At 39.9% G+C, this 22,783-nt stretch overlaps 1 protein-coding gene across 1 annotated transcript in view; it reads right to left on the bottom strand.

Moving 5' to 3' along the window:
- Nucleotides 1–15,089, bottom strand: part of erbb2 (erb-b2 receptor tyrosine kinase 2) — a 55,766-nt gene extending 40,677 nt beyond the window's left edge. The window contains exons 1-2 of the mRNA XM_036141779.1: nucleotides 14,809–15,089; nucleotides 505–656 (exon numbers count right to left, since the gene is read on the bottom strand). Coding sequence (XP_035997672.1) covers nucleotides 505–656; nucleotides 14,809–14,881 — 225 coding nt within the window. The 5' untranslated portion in view covers nucleotides 14,882–15,089. The remainder of the gene's footprint in view (nucleotides 1–504; nucleotides 657–14,808) is intronic.
- Nucleotides 15,090–22,783: the final 7,694 nt, after the last annotated feature.

Raw genomic sequence — 22,783 nt, 5'->3', positions numbered from 1 at the left:
CTAACTGTGCTGTGATTAGCACAGTTAACATCACATGATTGGCACAATTAATAATGCTAACTGTGCTGTGATTAGCATCACGATTGGCACAATTAATAATGCTAACTGTGCTGTGATTGGCACAGTTAGCATCACATGATTGCCACAGTTAGTACATAAATGCTAAATGTGAAAATCATGCTAAATGCTAATATAAGATGCTAAAGGGATTTCATCGCCCTGATTGTTTTTTCTGTTTTAAGATAATCTAATATATATCTCACTTTAATAGGCACTCCTCCTTACTCACACACACACTGATGTCACCTTGGCATCAAAGATATTTATTTATGATCTCTAGACTAGAAACGATATTTGTAATGTTCTTTATTATTGTGTATAAAGGAACGATCAGGATCTGCTCAACTCTGCTTCATCTGGTCAGAACGTTACAAAAAATAAAATTATTTTGTTTTGCATATCGAGTAGGGTGTTTAAGTTTATATTTTTAAAGACTTAAATTACCTGCAGGAAGGAGAGGTCTGGGTTCCCACTGAGGTGTGTGATCTCCAGGTTACCATGGACAACCTGGCAGTCGGTGTAGAGCAGCCTCAGGGTCTCGTAGTGATTTTCCAGGCTGGAGGGCAGGGCTAGTTTCATGTCTGTACCCAGACAAACTGCAACACACACATAATGACCACAGCTCAGTAAGACTCAGCCCTTTGTAATATGCATGAATAAGTACAACATCAATTCAGAAGTAGATGCTAAACATGCTTTATGCAAAAGTCCACATTAGTCCAGGCCTGAACCTCCACAACTTTCAGTTCTTGTCAACCTATTTCAAAAGCATACGTACACATGTTCCCTCTACGGTTATGTTTCTCAGGGGTTTTACCTTTATTTTAGGGCTGCATGAGTTCAGGAAAATATGTAATTACGATACAATTGGGACAATGTTATTGACATTGCTAACTCTTATTTATCAATACCATGACTACAATGTCTCTCTCCACCACACTCCGTGACCTTTAGCGTCCCAGCAAAAATATCCATCAGTCATGGGCATTAAGTGCAGTTGGAGCCCATCCGATTGTCAAAGACGTTTTATCAATATATGAACCTTTAATGTCTGACACTTTAAATATAGTTTCCTACCAAACTGTGTAACAAGCAAAAAAAAAAAAAAAACACACTGTATGGTTTGAGGAACAAATGGACGGTTAAAATGATAAAACACATACTGTAGATAGTAGGGCTGGGCGATATGGATTAAAAAATAAATCTCCGATTTTATCATACCAAATTCGATTAATCGATTTTTTCCTCCTTTTTGTTTCACAAAAAGAAATTAAAGAAATTATTTTAAAACCTTGCTTTTTATGTCAAGCATTTGGTCAGGGAGTTGACCTGAATTCAAAGTGCAACTAAAAACAAGCTGTGAAACATGTAAAACAAGATGGCAGCCGTGCCATTATAAACAATGAAAATATAACTAAACATTTGCTGCTAGTTGTATTACACATTGAGCTAAGAACAGGCTTCACTGCACTTGTGAACTTCAAACTAAGTTTAAAAAAAAAGTAAATATATAAATGAAGTACCTTGTATTATAGTAAAAAAAAGTTTCCACTTAACAATATTTTGACAATATATTTGCCTAAACATATATTCAGCATCACATGCTGTTCTCTTCATGGAAACCCAATGAGTGTATTGGCAAAATAAAAATCCAGATTTTCCAAAAATGAAATCTTAAAGAATTGTAAACTCGAATTAATCGATTAAATCGATTTATTGCCCAGCCCTAGTAGATGGGTGAAGGAATATTGGATGGGCGGACGGCGGAATGGACAGATGGATCTGGACATATAAATGTGTATGGAAATGTACGGAACTCATACGATGTGAATTTCTGAATACGACTGATGACGAAACTTATCAGTTACGCTATAACTAAATGAACTCCACATGTTCCTCGCGTCTCTTTCCTTTCTGTCCTCTGTTTCCTCGACTTTCGCACCTGAGCATCTAAACTTGTTATAAGCAGCAGCGGGGGGTGGGGGGTTTCGTTTTGGATTGGCCAAATATAAGATAGGCATGCAGAGTGCGTGGATGGATTGCACTTACAAACATGATAGTCAACTGGCTGCAATCCGAACGGTCCAAAGTTTATATTGTAATAAACGGACATGTTTGCACAGCCCTGAACTTTACATGGTTGCAGCATAAAGCTGTTTGCGTGCATCCTTGAACATATGCCTCGCTGTCTTTGCAGGATACAGAAGAAGAGAGAGTGGGTGCAGGAGGGTTGTGTTTCAGAAAGCCCAGATTCCCCGCAGAGGGTCACACGCAGCATTGCTTTCAGGGTCAGACAGCACTGCAATCCACAAGGGCTTTTTAAGACACATAGCTGCCATGCCTGCGCAGGCCGTCACACAGCGGACAGCCCCTCCTCTTTGAGGTTATAAATGACTTCCTCTGGTATCTTTCCAACAGCCCTCCAGCAGTCAGCACACTTTTCCTGCTGGAGTCCCTCGCCCTTCTACCGCTGCTGTAACCTCTCTCTCCTTTTGGAGAAGACGCACACATTTCTCCGGAGGAACAGGAGGAACAGTCTTGCCAGGCAGCTGGTCGGCCGTTTGTTTGGTTATTTAGCCGTTTTTTCCCCATCAACAGCGAGAGTCATTCATGTGTCAGGCTTTCTTTGTGGTGGCCCGGTGCTCACTGCCTGTCAACTTTGCTAAGAGGTGTTTCCCAATAAAGCGTACATAAGAGCTGGATTAAAATGTGGCAGCTGACTAAAGCAGCAAACGGTCTGTGATTAACCGCGCCGCTGCCAGAAACACACACACACACACCCAGTAGCTGGAGCTTACGTCAAAGAGCGAGTTAAATGTCTTGTTCGGAGAAGTCTTCATGGGAAAAAAATCATTTTACGTGTTCAGCCAAGACAAAATCTGTTTTTTGTTTTTTTCACGATTATGACGCTCAAATAATCCTGGGATTAGATAAATGTACCAAGAGGGACAACACATCTGAACATTTTCTCCTGATTTCTAAAAAGAAAAAGAAAAACGTGTGTAACTCTAGTTTCAGGCTTAACCTTCCTTTATCCCGTCATTGTTTGCTCTCCAAATGTCTCTCAGCAACGGCCGGGTGTTTATATGCGGCCTTGTGAGGAGCTGTCCCCCCCCCCCCCAGCAGCCAAAAATACCCCTTGGCTTTTAACACTCGCTGTGTGCCCTGATTGTCTGCCGTCGTGTCGCTAAGATATTCCCGCTGTGCTCGGATCAGTCGACCAGAACCCGCTCTGCCGCTCCTCTGTCCATTTCTTACCAGCTGTGAGAAGTTGCACACGGCTTTTAGACAGAGCGATCCCTCTGAAAGGGCTCTAGAAATTTCCACTCAGGTGTTTCCTTGTTTTGAAAGCTTTTTTGTTTGTTTGTGCTTTGACTCTTGTACACTGATTTGAACATAAGACGTAATGTGCCAAGAAAACGTAAAAATCGACGTGCAATTGTTAGCTAATCAAAGTGCTTAAACTAAAAAAAGCTACAGTTAAGCCCCAGTATATTCATAGCAGAATTGGATTTAGGATTTAACGATATGGTTTGTTTCTAATAGAATCGTTTTCCCAAATGTAATAAAACATATTAAAGTTGAATTTTAGCAGCATGTTTGCACTGTTATTTATTTATTTTTACAGTTTATATGCAATGCAGACGACTCTCCCTGTAGCTCTACACTTCTCCAGGAGTGAATGCTGCTTGTCGGGACTTTGAAGCAATCAACTGATTCCCTTATATAGGACATTTTTGACCAATCTGTATAATCTGATTGATTTTGACTTTGTAAAGTGCCTCGAGATGACATGCTTCATGGATTGAGGCTATATAAATAAAATTGAATTGAATTGAATTGATGAGCTCCAAGTCTTTGAATTTGGATGCTCTCCTTACAATCGCCCTAATCTTTAGCTCCTTCCACAGGATCTCTCTGAGATTTAAGTCAGGATTCTGACTGGGCTGCTTAATACCATTATTACTAATTCAAGACCAATATAACTTAGTTGATAAGGAGACGTGATCAGCCAAGAAGTGGGACAGTGTGAGGACTGAAGACAGTCGCCAGGAGGGCAGATAGATGGAGCGTAAAGTGAAGGTAGCTAAGGTAAAAAAAAAAAGGGCATACAGTGACCTGTCTGATAGGTTGGGCAGTGCGGAGGGAGAGAAGGATTTATTCAGACAGAGATGGGGAGGATTCCCAAGCAGGTTAGGGTGATTAAGGGCCAATATGGAAATGTTCTGGCAGGTGCAACAAGACGGAAAGAGTACTTTGGAGAGTTGAAGGATGAGGAAAACGAGAGAGAATAAAGAGCAGAAGATTAAAGTGGATCAGGAAGTAGTAAAGATTAGAAAGGGAGGTGCTGAAAAGGATGAAGGGTGGAAAGACATTCGGTCCAGATGATTTACCCACAGAGGTATGAAAGTATCTAGAAGAGACAGCAGCAGAGTTTTTGGCTTTCTGGAAGTCTTAAAGTTTTTTCTCTAGAGGTGTGCCGCTGTGCCATTATATATCTTAGTTGTCTTCTTGTACGTGACCAGTACATCACATTCTGTAGGTTGAGTTTAAAAACTTAAAAAAGGGTGGACAAATAAAAAGACATATCTAATCTAAAAAGAAAAGAATAAATGTCAGGAATCCAGGAAAGACCTGAAACAGGACGAGGGAAAAGCATCAACCTTCCACTGATCATCTCCTGTAGGCCACATTAAAAGAAAAAAGCTGTTTACTTATGTTTGATGTTTGATAGCCCTGTTTTAGACACAAATATGGATTATTAAATTAAACAGTGAATGAATCAACGTTGTTTAGTTATTTATAGTAGCTAAATTACTTCCCATGAAGCGGAGAAATGAAAATACCGTAAATCCCTGATAGATTTTTGGTGTGAAGGCTATTTTTGTAGTAAGAGGTGCGATTGTTAGCTCAGTGCCAGCGATGTTGTTTTGTTTGTGAGCTGAACTAATGCTAAAGACGGAAAACTGCGGGCCAGTATGAAGCCACACCTGTGTGTGGCAGCGTTCCAGTTAGCACAAGGAGTGTGCCTGCGTGTTGTTTACCAGAGCGAGCTGGGTCGGCAACACAACCGCGATGCTGCAGCCGAGCAGAGTTGAACCGAGGCCAATCACAGCGGAGGAGCGGAGAGCGTGACGTAACCAGAATAAAAGAATTAAATAAATCAGTCGGATCCTCTGGCCTCCACTCGGCTGAAACGGACAGGATCCCCTTCAAACACCGGCACCAACAAGCCGAGCTGATCCACCAGGACTTCCCCCGTCAGCTCATAAACCCAAAAGACTGGACGTCTTGTTGTCATCCTCACAGCAGCTCTGACACCTGCAGGATCAGATCTTGCATAAACTACACAACCTTACTAAACACATTCTTCTTTTCCCTCTTACGGCCGATGAAGAAGGGGGGAAAAAAAAAAAACAAAAAAAAAAAAACAGGTATTGCTCAACAGACAAGCAGAACAGGATCTGTTCCGCACTGTACTCGGTGAAGCAACACATATGAGCTTCTAGCTCACTGACGCTGACATGCAAAGACGACAATCACAACAACACACTCAGACGTACAAAAGATTGCAGCAGCGGAGAACCTGCGGCATTGTCCCGTGCACAAAAAGCACAGCTGGACGGATCTGCAGCTGGATTTACACAAGCAGAGTGAAAGGAAGAGGGATCTGCGGCTAGAGGAGGCCCGGGGGAAAAATAAACCATTATTGCAATGATTTCGTCGATGCAATAGAATGATAAACCAATAATCACAAAACATTTAAAGCCTTTTAGTCTCTCCGGTCAATTAAAAAGACAATTTTTTAATCAGGATGTAATGCTGCGTTTGATTTGTCTCGCGAATCTGAGCTCGGAGCTGCAGATGACATCCCACCTGCTAACTGTTAGCGCTGTGATCGGATCAAAACACATCTCTGTAGATTTTATGCATTCAAATGCTACAGGAAAGTATTCACCCCGTAGGTTTATCACTGCACTAAATGTGCCACTGGTTTCATGAGCCGCAAAAAAAAAACAACAATCAGAATCCTTAGTTTAGAAAAGATATAGTCTACATATCAACAGTCAACAGAATACTGAACTCAGGGCTGCTCGGTAAGCTCCGATTTTCCCAGTCATAATTCTGACTTTAGGACTGAGGACTCGGAAAAAAGATCGAACTTCAGACCCCAATGGAAATGCAGCATCAATGTCCCGTGAGACATATGATGCCTTGAAAAACAATTTTATTTTGTACAATTTATCAGATTACAACCACAAACTCAAATGTGTTTTATCTGTTTTTTATGTGACAGATCAGCTCAAAGAATAGCATCATTTTGAAATGGAGGGAGAAGGATTCATAAATTTTAATCCTTTACTTACAAATAAAAACCTAAGCGGCATTATGCGGTCAGCCCCTTGTAATCTGATGCCCCTAAATAAAATCCAGTGCTGCCAATTGCCTTCAGAACCTGGTAAATAGAGTCCAGCTGTGTTTAATTTAAAGTCAGATGTGTTTTAGCAAACAGTCAACAAACAGCATCTTAAAAACACCAAGGAACACAGCAGACAGGTCAGATATAAGGTTTAAAGCAAAGTTAAACCAAGGAGCGCTGTTTATAATATTATCTGAAAATGAAAAGTGTATTATCTAGGGCTGGGCGATAAATCGATTTAATCGATTAATTCGAATTTACAATTCTTTAAGTTTTCATTTTTGGAAAATCTGGATTTTATTTTGCCAATACACTCATTGGGTTTCCATGAAGAGAACAGCATGTGATGCTGAATATATGTTTAGGCAAATGTATTGTCAAAATATTGTTAAGTAGAAACTTTTTTTTTACCATAATACGAGGTACTTCATTTACTTATTTACTCTTTTTTTTTAACTTAGTTTGAAGTTCACAAGTGCAGTGAAGCCTGTTCTTAGCTCAATGTGTAATACCACTAGCAGCAAATGTTTTGTTATATTTTCATTGTTTATAATGGCACGGCTGCCAGCTTGTTTTACAACCATGTTTCACAGCTTGTTTTTAGTTGCACTTTGAATTCAGGTCAATCCCTGACGAAATGCTTGACATAAAAAGCAAGGTTTTAAAATAATTTCTTTAATTTCTTTTAATGAAACAAAAAGGAGGGAAAAAAAATCAATTAATCGGATTTGGTATGATAAAATCGGAGATTTATTTTTTAATCCATATCGCCCAACCCTAGTGTTATCTAAAAGTAAATCCCCCAACACACTAAACTGACAGGATTGGCAAGGAGAGCATTAATCAGAGAAGCAGCCAAGAAGCCCACGGGAACTCTGCAGGAGCTGTACAGGTCTACGGCTCAGGTAGGAGGCTCTGTAAACAAAACACCTATTAGCTGCACTCCCAAAAAAGTGTATGACTAGTCACTGCTGAAAGAATGACAGCAAATTCCCACAAGCCATGTAGAGGACACAGCACACGTGTCCAAAAAGGACCTCTGGTCAGATGGGATCAAAACGGAAAAGTGTAAAAACGCCACGTTTGGTGGCAAACTGTCACTAAGCATCACGCTGACCGGACCCATCGTGTCTACGCTGAAACATGACAGAGGCAGCCTCATGCTGTAAGGAGTGGATGTGGACGAAGGATGAAGCCAAACGCCTCCTCTGAAGTCTGAGGACCGTGAGTGGATGGAGCTAAATACGGAGCGACCCTTTAAAGCAGGGGTGTAAAACTCATTTCTATATGGGGCCACTTTGGCGTCATGAAGTCATTTAAAGGGCCGGTTGCACGTGTTTAGACGATACTTTTCATTCCATAATTTCATTCCAGTTCACATAGAAGTATAAAAAAATGCAAAGTAACATGAAACTAGCAACCTTAGGCCCAGTTTATACAGTTTATCTGCAAAAAAAAGTTGATATTGGAGTGAGCTACACTTTGGGGAGGCACCGTTTTAGCCACTTCATACACTTTAAAAGGATATATACCTCTACTTTATGACATGATATGCCTTTTTTTTTGGCTCTTGAGGGCCGGATAATTTACCTTGACGGGCCGGATTCGGCCCGCGGGCCTTGAGTTTGACACCTGTGCTTTAAAGGTATACTATGCAACCGGGGTTGATTTTCCAGCGAGGCTCCCCCCAGAGGGCGAAAGTAAAAGTGCACTGTCGTAAAGATGCTCAGCTGTTCTGGTTTCTCCGTCAAGCCAGGCGCGGTTGTTTTGAGCTTCGCAGACAGGCGAACGCAACGAAAAGTGGAAAAAACGACAGTACAAACAATGACTAACACAGTGAAAGTATGAACATGCACAGAGAGAGAGAGAAACCATTCCAATGTTACTTAAAATCGCATCAGCAGAAACGCGAGGTCCGCGTCAGCCTTGCAGCCTTCTTTTTCTTTTAGCTCTCGCCATTCTGAAAAAGCTTGCTTTGTTCACCCGTGTACGACTCCTCTCTCTGTCCAGAGCCCTTTTCCTCTTTCTTGCCTGCTCCGACATGGGCTTTCGCTGTTTTCTCGCTGGTTCCGCCATGATAACTGCACAAATATCGCCACTGCGCTAGCATGTATGCATGCCTTTCACTGGGGGCGTGTAGCAGTTCTCGCCGTAAAGCAAGACCGACTCTCGCGATCTTCCACGAGACTTCTGAGCCTGTGAGTGCGGGCCGAGGGCTCTTGCAATTGCAAGTACGGTATTTCCCCCACAGACCACCAGGGCGGCCGAGAAAACCTTTGTTCGATCTGAAATGACTCATTTAATCATCCGAAACGGTATGGAACACATTAATTAAATGGAAAATGTTGCATAGTATGCATTTAAATGACACGGAGGTTGCAAAAGACCTGAGAGTCGACTCTAAAACCTGCAGCCAGAGCTACAATGGAGGATTAGATCAAAGCACATTCCTGTGTTCAAATGGCCTAGTCAAAGCTCAGACCTGAAAGGAACTAAAAACAGGTAGCGTGACTTGAATGTTGATGCTCACAGGCGCTCTCTGTCCAACCAGACTGAGCTTGAGTGGATTTACAAAGAAAAACAGGAAAAACTTTCAGTGTAAAGCTGGCAGAGACATAACGCCAAAAAGACTCGCGGCTGTATTTGTTACCAAAGATGATTCTACAGAGTAATGCCTATACACTCCACACTTTTCAGATCTTTAGTGCTTGAAAAAAATAAAATAACATAATTTTCCTCCTATTTCAGTGCTATGTACCACTTTGTGTCTCACATGTAATCCCAACATTTTGTGGTGACTTCTGGAGCTCAGCGTCAGCAGTTCTTGTCCCAATGAGGTCTCCCTCCTGAGGACGGCTGACTTTAAATCTTTGTTGTCCTTTTTTTGCTGCAACTTTTGACGAGCTGCTCTTTCAGGAAAGTCAGACACCCTGTGTGACACGTCAGAGAGGTCGATTACTGCAACGGTGTTTTTATAGGTCTGCCTAAAAAGTGGATCAGAACGCTGCAGTTGATCCAGAACACTGCTTCCACTAAGACTAAGAACGTAGAGAACATGGACCCGGTTCTGAAGTCCTCACTAAGACTAAGAACGTAGAGAACATGGACCCGGTTCTGAAGTCCTTCCACTAAGACTAAGAACGTAGAGAACATGGACCCGGTTCTGAAGTCCTCACTAAGACTAAGAACGTAGAGAACATTGACCCGGTTCTGAAGTCCTTCCACTAAGACTAAGAACGTAGAGAACATGGACCCGGTTCTGAAGTCCTCACTAAGACTAAGAACGTAGAGAACATGGACCCGGTTCTGAAGTCCTCACTAAGACTAAGAACGTAGAGAACATGGACCCGGTTCTGAGGTCCTCACTAAAACTAAGAACATAGAGAACATAGACCCGGTTCTGAAGTCCTCACTAAGACTAAGAATGTAGAGAACATGGACCCGGTTCTGAAGTCCTTCCACTAAGACTAAGAACATAGAGAACATGGACCCGGTTCTGAGGTCCTCACTAAAACTAAGAACATAGAGAACATAGACCCGGTTCTGAAGTCCTCACTAAGACTAAGAATGTAGAGAACATGGACCCGGTTCTGAAGTCCTTCCACTAAGACTAAGAACGTAGAGAACATGGACCCGGTTCTGAGGTCCTCACTAAGACTAAGAACATAGAGAACATAGACCCGGTTCTGAAGTCCTCACTAAGACTAAGAACGTAGAGAACGTGGACCCGGTTCTGAGGTCCTCACTAAGACTAAGAACATAGAGAACATGGACCCGGTTCTGAAGTCCTCACTAAGACTAAGAACGTAGAGAACATGAACCCGGTTCTGAAGTCCTTCCACTAAGACTAAGAACATAGAGAACATAGACCCGGTTCTGAGGTCCTCACTAAGACTAAGAACATAGAGAACATAGACCCGGTTCTGAAGTCCTCACTAAGACTAAGAACGTAGAGAACATGGACCTGGTTCTGAAGTCCTCACTAAGACTAAGAATGTAGAGAACATGGACCCGGTTCTGAAGTCCTCACTAAGACTAAGAACGTAAAGAACATGGACCCGGTTCTGAAGTCCTCACTAAGACTAAGAACGTAGAGAACATGGACTCGGTTCTGAAGTCCTTCCACTAAGACTAAGAACGTAGAGAACATGGACCCGGTTCTGAGGTCCTCACTAAGACTAAGAACGTAGAGAACATGGACCCGGTTCTGAAGTCCTCACTAAGACTAAGAACGTAGAGAACATGGACCCGGTTCTGAAGTCCTTCCACTAAGACTAAGAACGTAGAGAACATGGACCCGGTTCTGAAGTCCTCACTAAGACTAAGAACGTAGAGAACATGGACCCGGTTCTGAGGTCCTCACTAAGACTAAGAACATAGAGAACATGGACCCGGTTCTGAAGTCCTTCCACTAAGACTAAGAACGTAGAGAACATGGACCCGGTTCTGAAGTCCTTCCATGGCTCCCTGGATCTCAGAGAATAGACTTTAAAATCCTTCTGTTAGTCTATAAATCCCTGAATTAGCACCTAAATCCATCACAGACTTGTTATCAGGGCATCAACCCTCCAGACCACTCAGGTCTTCTGGCTCCAGCCTGCTCTGCAGAACCAGAACCAGAACCAGACATGGAGAAGCAGCATTTAGTTCCTATGCTCCACTGATCTGGAACAAACTTCCAGAAAATTGTAAAAGTGCGGAAAGCCTGAGTTCCTTTAAATCAAGATTAAAAACACATTTGTTTAAGATTGCCTTCGAATGTTCTAGTTAACTGAATCACCACTTTTTTGTTCTATTTTCTATCTACATTTTATTCCTACTTGCTTTTATTCTGTTTTATTTTGCTATATTTTAATCATGTAAAGCACTTTGCATTGTCTTTGTACTGAATTGTGCTATAGAAATAAATTTGCCTTTTGCCTCGCTACCCTCCCACTCAGCCTCCTTGTGCCGCAGTCTTTATATTGAACAACTTCTCGGACTAATTTTTCCTAATTTTTTTCCCAGTCTATGTCTCAAAATAGCGTTGCTAATAAAAAGGTTAGACCTGTAATAATCAATATGGACAATTATCTCAGCAGCAGAAGAAATAACTGTGTATTTTATATGTTAAATAAAAGTGGCTGGATCATCTTTTATCAAACCATGCCTTGTATTTTGCTCTGCCACTGCTGACTGTCTATTATTATTATTGGGTTCATAGTTGTTAATTAATCTGTAACAAACCTCCTTTATATTCAGTTGCATCACTCCAATTAACTTTGATTAGTTTCCGCCTGTTGGACGAGCTAACATCTGGAGATTGGGGGCATGGCAATAGGCACTAATTAATTAATTACTTCAGCCTGAGACGTCGGCCCAAAAGGTGTAACAACAGCACCGTTTTCCAACCAGAGTCCAAAGTTAATGACCTTGTGGGATTTTGCAGATCACAATTAAAAAGACCGATTTAATGGTTCAAGAACCTGGCTGCTTGATGATGCATGGTGACCCGCAGGCCGTGGTCACCCTCCTCATGTAGGGCTCATTTAATCCAGTCTAGACTGGTGAACCACGACTCAGCTGTGGGTTTAACCAGTGGCTGAGGCCCACATGAGAAGAACGTGAACTCTGTGGATATCGAGGAATCTCAAAGAGGGGGGGGGAGAATCCCTTCCTGCTGAATGTGAGACTGTGAGGATTCATCCGCAGAGCACGCTGCATTGCCCAACTCTGGGAACCAGTCGGTGCGCTCGTGCTGATCTCCGATGCTTGAAAGATAAACACGGCGGGCCAAAGTACACCAACCAGTTCCCTTCAACAATGCAGTTTTATTTGGAAGTGACTTCACCTGTGACTTTTGCTTTTGTGTTGGTGCAGTAATGCCTGCAGAGCTCGGCGAGACCAGGACAAGTCAGACGCTTGTTTTTTTTATTTTGTTTTTCTGCAAATCTGCATGCAGGACTCTCACTCCAGCAGGCTTTTAATGTTTAACTGAGAACGTCAATAAAAACATGACAAGTTTAAATCAATAAACTCTACATTTGCAGAACAGAAATCTCAGTTATTGACGTTTGTGCTTTTGCCCCCCGTACGGATTTAAGCTTTTAAACTGCTCTGTCTGGGCCAATCGTTGACATTTCGGATTCTATAAAGATAAACAAACTCATAGTAGCAATCGTTTTAAAGTGGAAAACAAAATAAGATGCATGCCTTTTAGAAATATTGCACAAATTAAAGTCGGAAAAAACATACAATGGGGGAACCAACTTTTAATATGATTAGAGCTGCAGGCCTTTTGGGGTATGTCTCCGCCTGATTTGCACCTCTACGTCTACATTTTGCACATCTTTCTATGCAAAATAGATCAAGCTCAGTCTGACAAGAAAAAGATTACCAAGCCTTGCCACAGATGCAGAGATTTAGGTCTGGTCTCCTTCACTGTAGCGCTGGCTGGATGTTTAGCTTAGCATCCCTAAGCATGATGCTGCCGCCACCATGCCTCACAGTGGGAACACTGAGTTCAACGTTTTAAAGCGTTTGGCATGTAGGTGCAAAGAGTTCATAAAGTCTGCTGTGTCACGCTGCAAGAAATGCGGCAAACTGCAAAGAAAACTTCTTTCTTCGTGCCAGATTTGTCGAGCGCACAAGTGACAACTCTTCTTTCTTTTTCAGCTTTTCCATTTAAAAAAGATGCAGAGCCACTTTATTTGACTTTTTTTTATTTATACATCTGTAACTCACAAAGTATTTATGAAAGATTATTACATTCTGCTGACATATTAATCATTTTAGTGTTTTATGCTTTGTTTTTGGCTCAGTTTGTTAGTAAATAAAGCCTTTCGTATGTACTGTGCGTGCGTAACAGGGGATAAAATAAGGAAGTGGCTAACGGCTATTAGCATCTCCAGGTGAAACAATGAAGGCCAAAGGCCAGTGAAATAAAAAATACATTAAAAAAAAACGTAAAAAAAATAAATAAAAGATTCCCAGAGGGAAAAGCCTGGAATGTCTCTGGGAATCCAGTCTGAATGTTGGTGTTCACTGAAGCGGACGCTAAACCTGCCGAGGCTCAGATGTGACGCAGAGTTGATCGACGTGAGTAAATGTTCTGATATGAGGCTCTTAAAGTTGCTGTTGATCGGTTTATTTAATTAATAACAGTTGATCTTCAATCACGCCGAGCTGCTGCTTTACTGCGAGGGTTTGCAGAGGGCCAGGCTTAGTGTGGCATTATTTAATGGGAGGCTTTTGGGTCCCTTTATAATATAATATTCTGACCAATTCATACATAAGCTGTCCCACAACCAACAGTTACACTAAAACCATAATATTCAGTGGCGGTTCAGATTAAATTAGCAGGGGGGGCAGTCTGGCCAATGTTTTTTCATGGGGGCTATGCAAAAAAAGATTTAAACCAGGAAAAACTGGGCAAATTTTAATTTAAGTGAGCTACACAGCCAAAGAGTCACTTGTATCTCAATACGGCTGAAGCTAAAAGTGAAACACATTAATTTTAAAATTATTATTAAAACAAAAAAAGTAAAAAAATATATATATTAAATAGGCCTGGGACAAGCCAGTTACGATTTCTGTTCCTGAACACATCATCATAAGAAGCTGATTCAGCCCTGACCAGTTCCACAGGGGGCACTGGCCCATGATAATATCTATCAAATTAAATCAAATCCCACCAAAACGTTTCACCGTGTGTTTTCACTGGTTCGAAGGGGTGGGAATATTTATTTGCGAGACATTGTGCAATTTGTTTTTTCTGCAAATCTGAGCTTGCACTTTCAGTTGGCTCCTGTTTTTCTGGCTCGCACTCAAGCTGCGAGTGTGACAAGTGGCCCTCTGTCAGACAATGTCCCCTTCAGGGCCCCAGAAGGGAATAATAATTGACTTCGTGGTGATCTCTTAGGACACAATGCACCGCCTGTTATTGTTTGGGTTGTTTTTATTTACAAATGCATGGGATGGAGGGAGGGGGGGCACGCAGCTCAGCAAAAAAAGGCTCAGATTTCTTCCAGATTTACCTTTCCAGGTGTTTTTTTTTATTGATGTCAGACCGGGAGCCGCGGGTTCGTGGGAGGTTTGCCTGGTCCCGGTGGGAACAGCATGGTGACAGGTGTGATCTGCGCTTCCTGGACCCGGCGAGCCTCGGCAGGGACCGACTGGCTCTGCGGAGCCGCGCAGGAATGCGGTTCCTGACTGGAATCAACCTCGGAGCGTTTCACGGGAAAACTCTTTAAGAAGCTGACACGACTCCTTTAACCGGTTCCGGGTCCGCCCTCCCCGAACCGCGGAGGTTCGGTGAAGACATTAAAAAATATATATAAGTTACCCACCTTCCCGGCTCAAAGCGCCCGTCGCTCCGAGCAGAATGGCCCCGACCAACACCAAACTTCTCGCCGCCTCCATCTGCGCCACTCAGTCCATATTCCCAAACTTAGATTATATATATATATATATTTCTCTTTTTCCGAATAAATCCAGATGAGACGCTCAGACTCCTTCCCTTCCTCAGCTTGGGTTTGGTTGGTTTCTAATTCCCGGTCCTGAGCGCAGTTGAAGTGCGATTCCCAATCTCAGTGACTTCCTCCCATGAACTCAAAGTCTGTAGTAAAACCGTGACCGCGCACAGGAGTAAAAGCGCGCTCCCGTAAAGGCCGGAGCCTAACCCACCCTCACACCGGGCCGTATGGAAGACCAAAACTGACAATAAAAAAATAAAAAAATAAAATTATATATATATATACATATATATATATATATATATATATATATATATATATATATATATATATATATATATATATATATATATATATATAGATAGATAGATAGATAGATAGATAGATAGATAGATAGATAGATAGACAGATAGTTAGATAGATAGATAGATAGATAGATAGATAGATAGATAGATAGATAGATAGATAGATAGATAGATAGATAGATAGATAGATAGATAGATAGATAGATTTATATAATTGTCCAATAACTATACAGAAAATACACCACTAAATAAAGAAAGATAAATTATGTTTTATTTATTAATCATTCCAAAAAAAAGTAAAAAAAATAAATAAATAAATAAAAAAACTGGAAGCTTTTGAATTGAGAGAGCTTTCTGAATGGGAAGCGGAACGTCTTCAAACTTCAGAAAAAAGTCTAGTTGCTTTGTTTTTTTTACTTTTTTTATCGGAATGATCATGACCTGGATGACTGAGAATCTTCACCAGCTTATTTATTAATGTGTGTTTGTTTAAAATGTCCAATTATTTTACTTTACCATCTTTTATAGCTGAATTGGCCCTCACGTTTCTTTCTGTATTTATTTCCAATGCATTTTTTTCAAGCATTTCATTTTTTGTTTCTTTTACTTATAGATACACCTGTGTCTGTTTTATTTTCCCCTTGAATCTTCTTACCTTGTTTATTCCCTTCAGAATAACAGTCACAATCATATCTTCATTCATGTCCCGAAATTAAAGTTATAGCAAGTCACAATAAACTGACACCAACATTTAATAAGAGTTTGGGGCACTGAATCCCACGACTTCAACAAGTGGGGGTTAAAAAAACTAAATATGTCAGTTAAAAGCATATAAAGTGCTGATAGAACTAAAAAAGTAATAAATGGAAAGATAATATTTTTCAAAATCTATCAGGTAGGATAAAAAAAACACACATCACTGAAAATCACAGTAATTAATAATACATAAAACACAGTCTGGAAGACTCAACCATAATGCAAAGTAACCCCTAGCCTTGTCTAAATTAACAAGAGATATTGAACTAGGAATAAATTCATGTTTTTACCTATTGCTCTGAATCACAGGAAGTCTGAAGCACAACCCAGACTATAAGGGCTGAGTGAAGAGGGTGAGTATTGACAGACAGGATGTTTGGTGGTTGTATATGTCAGTCAGGCTGCGTTGCTGAGCACCAATGATTTTGCTAATGACATTTACAATTTTAATGTCTTATACCAAGGTTTTCACTCTTGTAAATTTAAGAAAAATATTCAAAGGGGATTTAACGTAAGATTTACAAAATATACCAATGTTGGGACAGCTTCTCTACCACTGGAACCAATCAAAACAAAGATTGAAGGATGCAGGTACTGTACAGATCTGGTTCCTCCAAAGCTATACTTCGGCTGCTAAATGGAAGAAGGGCACGCATGTGCAATCCAGATTGAAGAGAAAATAAGAGAAACATAAATGCATATATGAGTAAAAGAAAAACATTAATAAAACTGTAAAATTAAAATAAAATGCTTGACCAATGTGTTAAATAAATAGAGACGTTTATTACATGGTCAATTAAATTAATGTGGAGTAAATAAACAGGATTGATAAAAGAAAGGTAAATCAATAAATATAACATTATATTTTCACCTTTAAAATCATTTGGTAAGTATAAAGTGTATTTGTTTATTTACTGGGCAATTTATACATTTTGGCTATTATTTTTATTCTGCCAGTTTTGGTCCTCCATACCCTACAGCCCAAAAAATTCTACTAACTGCTGTCTGTATCCGAGCAGATTCAAGAAACCTCACGACAAGAAACTTGATTAAAAAAGCATAATTTAAGGCAAGCGGACGATCAGAATCTGCAGATAAACCATCCCAAACATATTTCTCCAGCTAAAAGTTTTGGATATTGTCCTGATGATTTAACTTGAATGTTTCACCTTTATAAGCCATATTATCAACAAGTGTGCAATATTTACTCTGGAACTTTATATATATATTTCTATCTGTCTATCTATCTATCTATCTATCTATCTATCTATCTATCTATCTATCTATCTATCTATCTATCTATCTATCTATCTATATATATATATATATATATATATATATATATATATATATATACATATATATATAACAAGAGAGATTTAACTCTTGTTTCACCCTCCCCGAACCGCGGAGGTTCGGGGAGGGCGGACCCGGAACCGGTTAAAGGAGTCGTGACAGAGAACAAAAAGTTAAAAGATGAAATAACAACAAGCAAATTGGAGAACAGTAGGAGAAATCAGTAGAGTGAGAGAAATAGACCCTGATGTCCTCCAGCAGCCTAAGCTTATAGCAGCATAACTATAGAGGTAGCTCAGAGTAACATGAGCTACTCTAACTATAAGCTTTGTCACAAAGGAAAGTTTTAACATTAGTCTTAAAAGTAGACGGGGTGTCTAACTCACGGACCAAAACTGGGAGTTGGTTCCACAGGAGAGGAGCCTGATAGCTAAAGGATCTGCCTCCCATTCTACTTTTAGAGACTCTAGGAACCACCAGCAGACCTGCAGTCTGAGAGCGAAGTGCTCTGTTAGGAACATACGGGGTAATCAGAGCTCTGATATATGATGGAGATGATAGCCTCAATAAATGAAAACCCTCATTTGGAAACAGCTTTTTGTCTTCACTCGGGTTCTCTATGTGTCACATTTAAATCCATTTGATCATTTGAAACATTTAAGTTTTACAAAAAGCAAAAGAAAGAACAAATCTGCGAGAGGTACAGTCCTCAACAAACTAACATATTGTTAAAAAATGACCTGATACTGTAATGAGTGCATTCCTGCACATGTCAATGTAATATCTTCCGTGTTTAATATCAGTAGTTGCTCTTTTGCAAATATTTAATGGGGTCTGGGATTTACTGGACTGTGAATTTAAATAAGGCATTCCAGCTGTAGCTTTAAAATGTACAAACTGAGTGAGGTCCTAAAATAAGCTTCTGGACTGACGGCGTGGTGCTCGGTTTACACAGAGGGAGGTATGTCCAACATGCCGTCATCTCGGAGCTTCTTCACATTTCTACCAGTTTTCTCATGCTCTGCAGTCACGGCTGGAGATCAGGAGTCGAAGGAGGAAGAATAAACTCCATTCATCCCAGTCGATCCGCTCTCCCCACCCACAGCAGCCCGGGTCAGGGTCCGGCCTCCTGCACAGAGCTTCCAGAAAACAACAAAAAGCTGCACTCTCTCGGCCACACAGGAAACCGATTCTGCAGAGTTTTCACGGGTTAAGTAGCGCTGCTCGAGCTGAGGTTGTCCCTGTTTTGTTTCCTGCAGAAAGAGTGGCTGCAGGCCAATCTAACATGGTGGGTAGATTTTTTTTTTCAAGCTGAGAGCTGCTGTGAAATTAATTACTTGAGCTACACGGGAGGTTGTGAAGCATTTGGTTTCAAATAAAGCTGTCCGGTTTTGTATGAAAATCTTCTTGTTCACAAAACGGTCTAAAAACGTTAAAAGTGACATAAATTTTAACATAATTGTCTGGATTAAATGGTAGAATTTAAATGAAGGTTACATGGGTTAAAAGGCGTTAGGAGAGATGCTGTGGGAAAATGAGAGCATCTAAAGACTGTGTTAATACTCAATAATAATCTTTAAAATGCTGCCGTTTTCTTTGAATATCAAATCATTTCCACAGGAAAATGACTTGATGAAGATTATAAAACCAAGAAACAACAATGTTTTGCTCTGACAGATGAAAGTTGGGGCTTTGAGAATCACTTTTTAATTGCTCGTTTAATCAGATTTTGGTTTATAGAGAACTTTTTCAAACACTCAAATGAAACATAAATTTCTTTAAAGCGACTAAAGCAAAGGAACAAACACGTATTAACAATTATTAACATTTAGTTGGGTAAAAAAAAATATTCTCACTAAGCAAAAAAAATTAAATTTAAACTAAAATATAAAAAAATGTAAAACTGCAGTAATCTTAAAGAAACTATTTTTTTTAAACAATACAGAAAATTGTGCTTTACAGAACAAAAGGGAGATCAAACATACAGCTGCATATTGTTCAAGATGATAAGGTAAAAATGAGATTAACAATGAAAAAAATATGAATTGCAACTAGATTTAATTGATACAAAAGAACCAAACTAAGATGAACATATCTGCCTTTTAAGGTACATGTTAAATTAGATGAAAATAAGACATAACTACTGAAATTCAAGTAAAAACCCAGCTATAATATTTCTTTATTTGGTTTTTAAAAGTGCCCTCAGGCCTCTGGAAGGCAGCACCACAGGTAATAAGGAAGTTTTAACTTTAGGTGCAGTGAAGCTTTTGTCAGCAGACATCAGTGGCCTGTGGGGCCAGGTGGCCTGTTAGACTCAGAGCTTTATGGGTTTCAAATATTTTTTGTATCAAATCTGTTCAGTGCTTTAGTAGGTTGTGTTTTTCAAAAGTCATTATTAATAAAGTTGACTTTGTTTTGCTTTAAATACGAATAAAAGTACTTTAAGATATGTTTGAATACTCAGATTGAATCCTGTGAGAAGCGGTGGACTCCCAGCAGCTCTGCTGACCACCCGCCAGCAGGGGGCGCCATTATGCACATTATCTGTCTGTTGTGCAGAGTTTGCGGATGATCCAGCTTGTTTGTGCACTAAAAAAGCATCGCGGTCGTGCTGGGATGTAAAGTTTGTGCATTGCATTGATCGTGGTAACTGTGGACTTGAACTATTCTCACCTGCGCTGCAGAAAATATTGCTGGCATCACCTTCCTTTTCCTCAGCACTTGGCTCTAAATTTAAGCTGCCACTCTATTAAATTTAATAGAGTGAAATGAACCTTTGCACCTCACTGGTATTCCTTGCCAAGGTGGAGTTGTTGACAGCTTTCTGGGCTTCCCTGACTACAGTGGAAATAATGAGTTTAAGGGGCAAAGCACTCAAACTATTTTCATATCCCTCTGTTACCACATTTGCAAGTAATCCCACAAAAACTATATTTTAAATGTGCAATTTCCATCTTTGGGACGCACCGTGTTAAACTGAAGCAACCAAAACCAGGATGGTTTACAGCAGGGGTGTCAAACTCATTTTGGTTTAGGGGCCGCATACAGTTTAATCTGATCTCAAGACCCACACGAGTTAAATCATTGCAAGATTAAATAGAACTAATAAAAGTGGACTTGTTGTTGATTTTTATATTAAATTAATTTCAGTTTTACACAATATATTATGAATAACCTCAGCGTTTTTAAGAAAAGTATGTGCAATTTCAACAATATTTTTACTCAGTTAAACATTTACTTGTGCATTATGCATAAGAACTGATCACAGTGATTGTACAATGTTGAAAAAAATTTATTCACATTTTTTGGAACTTAAAAACACTGTCCTGCATGAAAAAATACATCAAACAGATAAAAATTAAGAAATTATTTAAAATCAATTTTCCACATCTGAAGCTCAGTGCTACCATCTGATTAAAACACAGAGCCCCTTGTGGACAATATAGGAACTGCAGATTTTCAATTAAATGAAGTACATGTTCTTTTCAATAATTGTTTTATCATTTTCTTCCTTTTATCTCCTATTTCTTTCACCTTTTTTCTTTTTGTTCTTTCTTTCCTCTCCTACTTTCCCATTGTAGTGTCCATATCATTTGAGATATTCCCCGCATGAATCATAATAAAACTATTCACATTCATAAATCAAGCGGAGCATTATGGCAAAAGCAGCACTGCTCCACTTGTGAAAGTCAAATCTGATAAGTTTTTTTTTGGCATTAAGACAACAATTCTTATTGCCATATTGCCAGACAGGACACTGGAAAAAAAAAAATATTTTTTTTTTGTTGTTGAATAATGATAATGCATTTAACCAGCGCCCCTGGTTTACAGCGTCAATGTAAATGTTGCACTGGCTTGTAAAAGCACACTAAGTTTATTTATAAAGTGCATTTCAATGCATTAGAATGTAATTGAAAATAAAATGTATCTCATTAATACAGATTTATGATGCACAAAGTGACATATTTCAAGCGTTACTATAGTTATAGCTGACAGTCGATACCCGTAAAAAAGTTTGCAAAGCCACATAATATCATTGCTAAAGAAGTTGGCTGTTCACATAGGGCTGTTTGTTTCCAAGCTAAATGGAAAGTTGAGAGGAAGGAAAAAATATTGGGGGGAAAAAAAGGTGCAAAAGCAGTGATAACCCCAGCCTTAAGAGATCAAAAGATCAAAGTAAGCACAGCAGTTTCCCAGGAAGCCTTACAGAACTTCATCCTTCCCTCTTCTGACAAGTATTAAGGAGATAAAATTGTCAAGAGGAAGAAGAGAAACACCAGAGATCAGATTGGAGACCAGCTGAAGGATGCAGCAACCTGGGCCTTCTGAACTCCTCAGCAGGCTGATCACCTCCGTGCCACGCCACATTGATGCATGTAAAAGGAGCCCCAACCACATGCTGGGTGCACATAACACACTGTCCATGGACACATTTCTTTACAACTCCATTAAAAATCCCCCTTTTTTTGTGTGTGTCTCATGTAGTGTTTTAATTTTCTGAGAACCTGAATGTTGACTTTGTGTTTGCTGTAAGCCAGAATCATCACAAAGTTAACAGAAACTCTGGAATCTAATTAAGATAATATATTTTGAAATAAGAGTACTGCAACAGAGTAACTTTTAATTTGCTGAGATATTCAATTCAATTTTATTTATATAGCACCGATTCACAACACATCATCTAAAGTTACTTTATAAAGTCAAATTGAATCTGATTATACAGGTTGGTCAGAAAGTTTCCTCTCTAAGGAAACCCAGCAGGTTGCATCAAGTCTCTCCAAGCAGCATTCACTCCTCCTGAAAGAGCGTAGAGCCACAGTGGACAGTCGTCTGCATTGTTGATGGCTTTGCAGCAATCCCTCATACTGAGCATGCATGAAGCGACAGTGGAGAGGAAAACTCCCCTTTAACAGGGAGGAGAACCTCCAGCAGAACCAGAACCAGGCTCAGTGTGAACGCTCATCTGCCTCGACCCACTGGGGCTTAGAGAAGACAGAGCAGAGACACAGAAAGCACAGAAGTTCACATTGATATCACCTCAAAACCTCTCATACTAGTTCTGTAAAATATAAAATACCTTTTCAAATCATGTCAGTAAACAAAGAGAAATCACACTCTGAAACACTGTGATCCTTAACTTAATCGGGCACTGAATTTTCTGATGGCATTTGAGTGCAGCTACAGTACAAGTATTTCTATATTAAGCTAAAACATGTTAGTGTTTATAGCTTTTAAACATACCATCTGGGTTTTGCACCTTTTATACCCCTCAATTTAGATTTTGTTTCACCTATCTAGTTTGGCCAATATTTCTTCCTTCTATCCATCCTCTATGCCCACTTGTCCTTGCAACCTTCTGGCTGCAAAACAACAGCGTTGCATTACTTCCTTCTTATCATTAATCAATAATAAAGTTTCTACTCATTCACTATAGAAGACGAGGAGAAAACAAAACATTAACAAGAAAAAAAGAAACACTCAACTCTGTTTCT

Source organism: Fundulus heteroclitus, chromosome 10, assembly GCF_011125445.2.
Source record: "Fundulus heteroclitus isolate FHET01 chromosome 10, MU-UCD_Fhet_4.1, whole genome shotgun sequence".
In the NCBI taxonomy this organism is placed as follows: Eukaryota; Metazoa; Chordata; class Actinopteri; order Cyprinodontiformes; family Fundulidae; genus Fundulus; species Fundulus heteroclitus.
The sequence above is the reverse complement of the archived record's forward strand: the minus strand, read 5'-3'. Positions and strand labels throughout refer to the sequence as shown.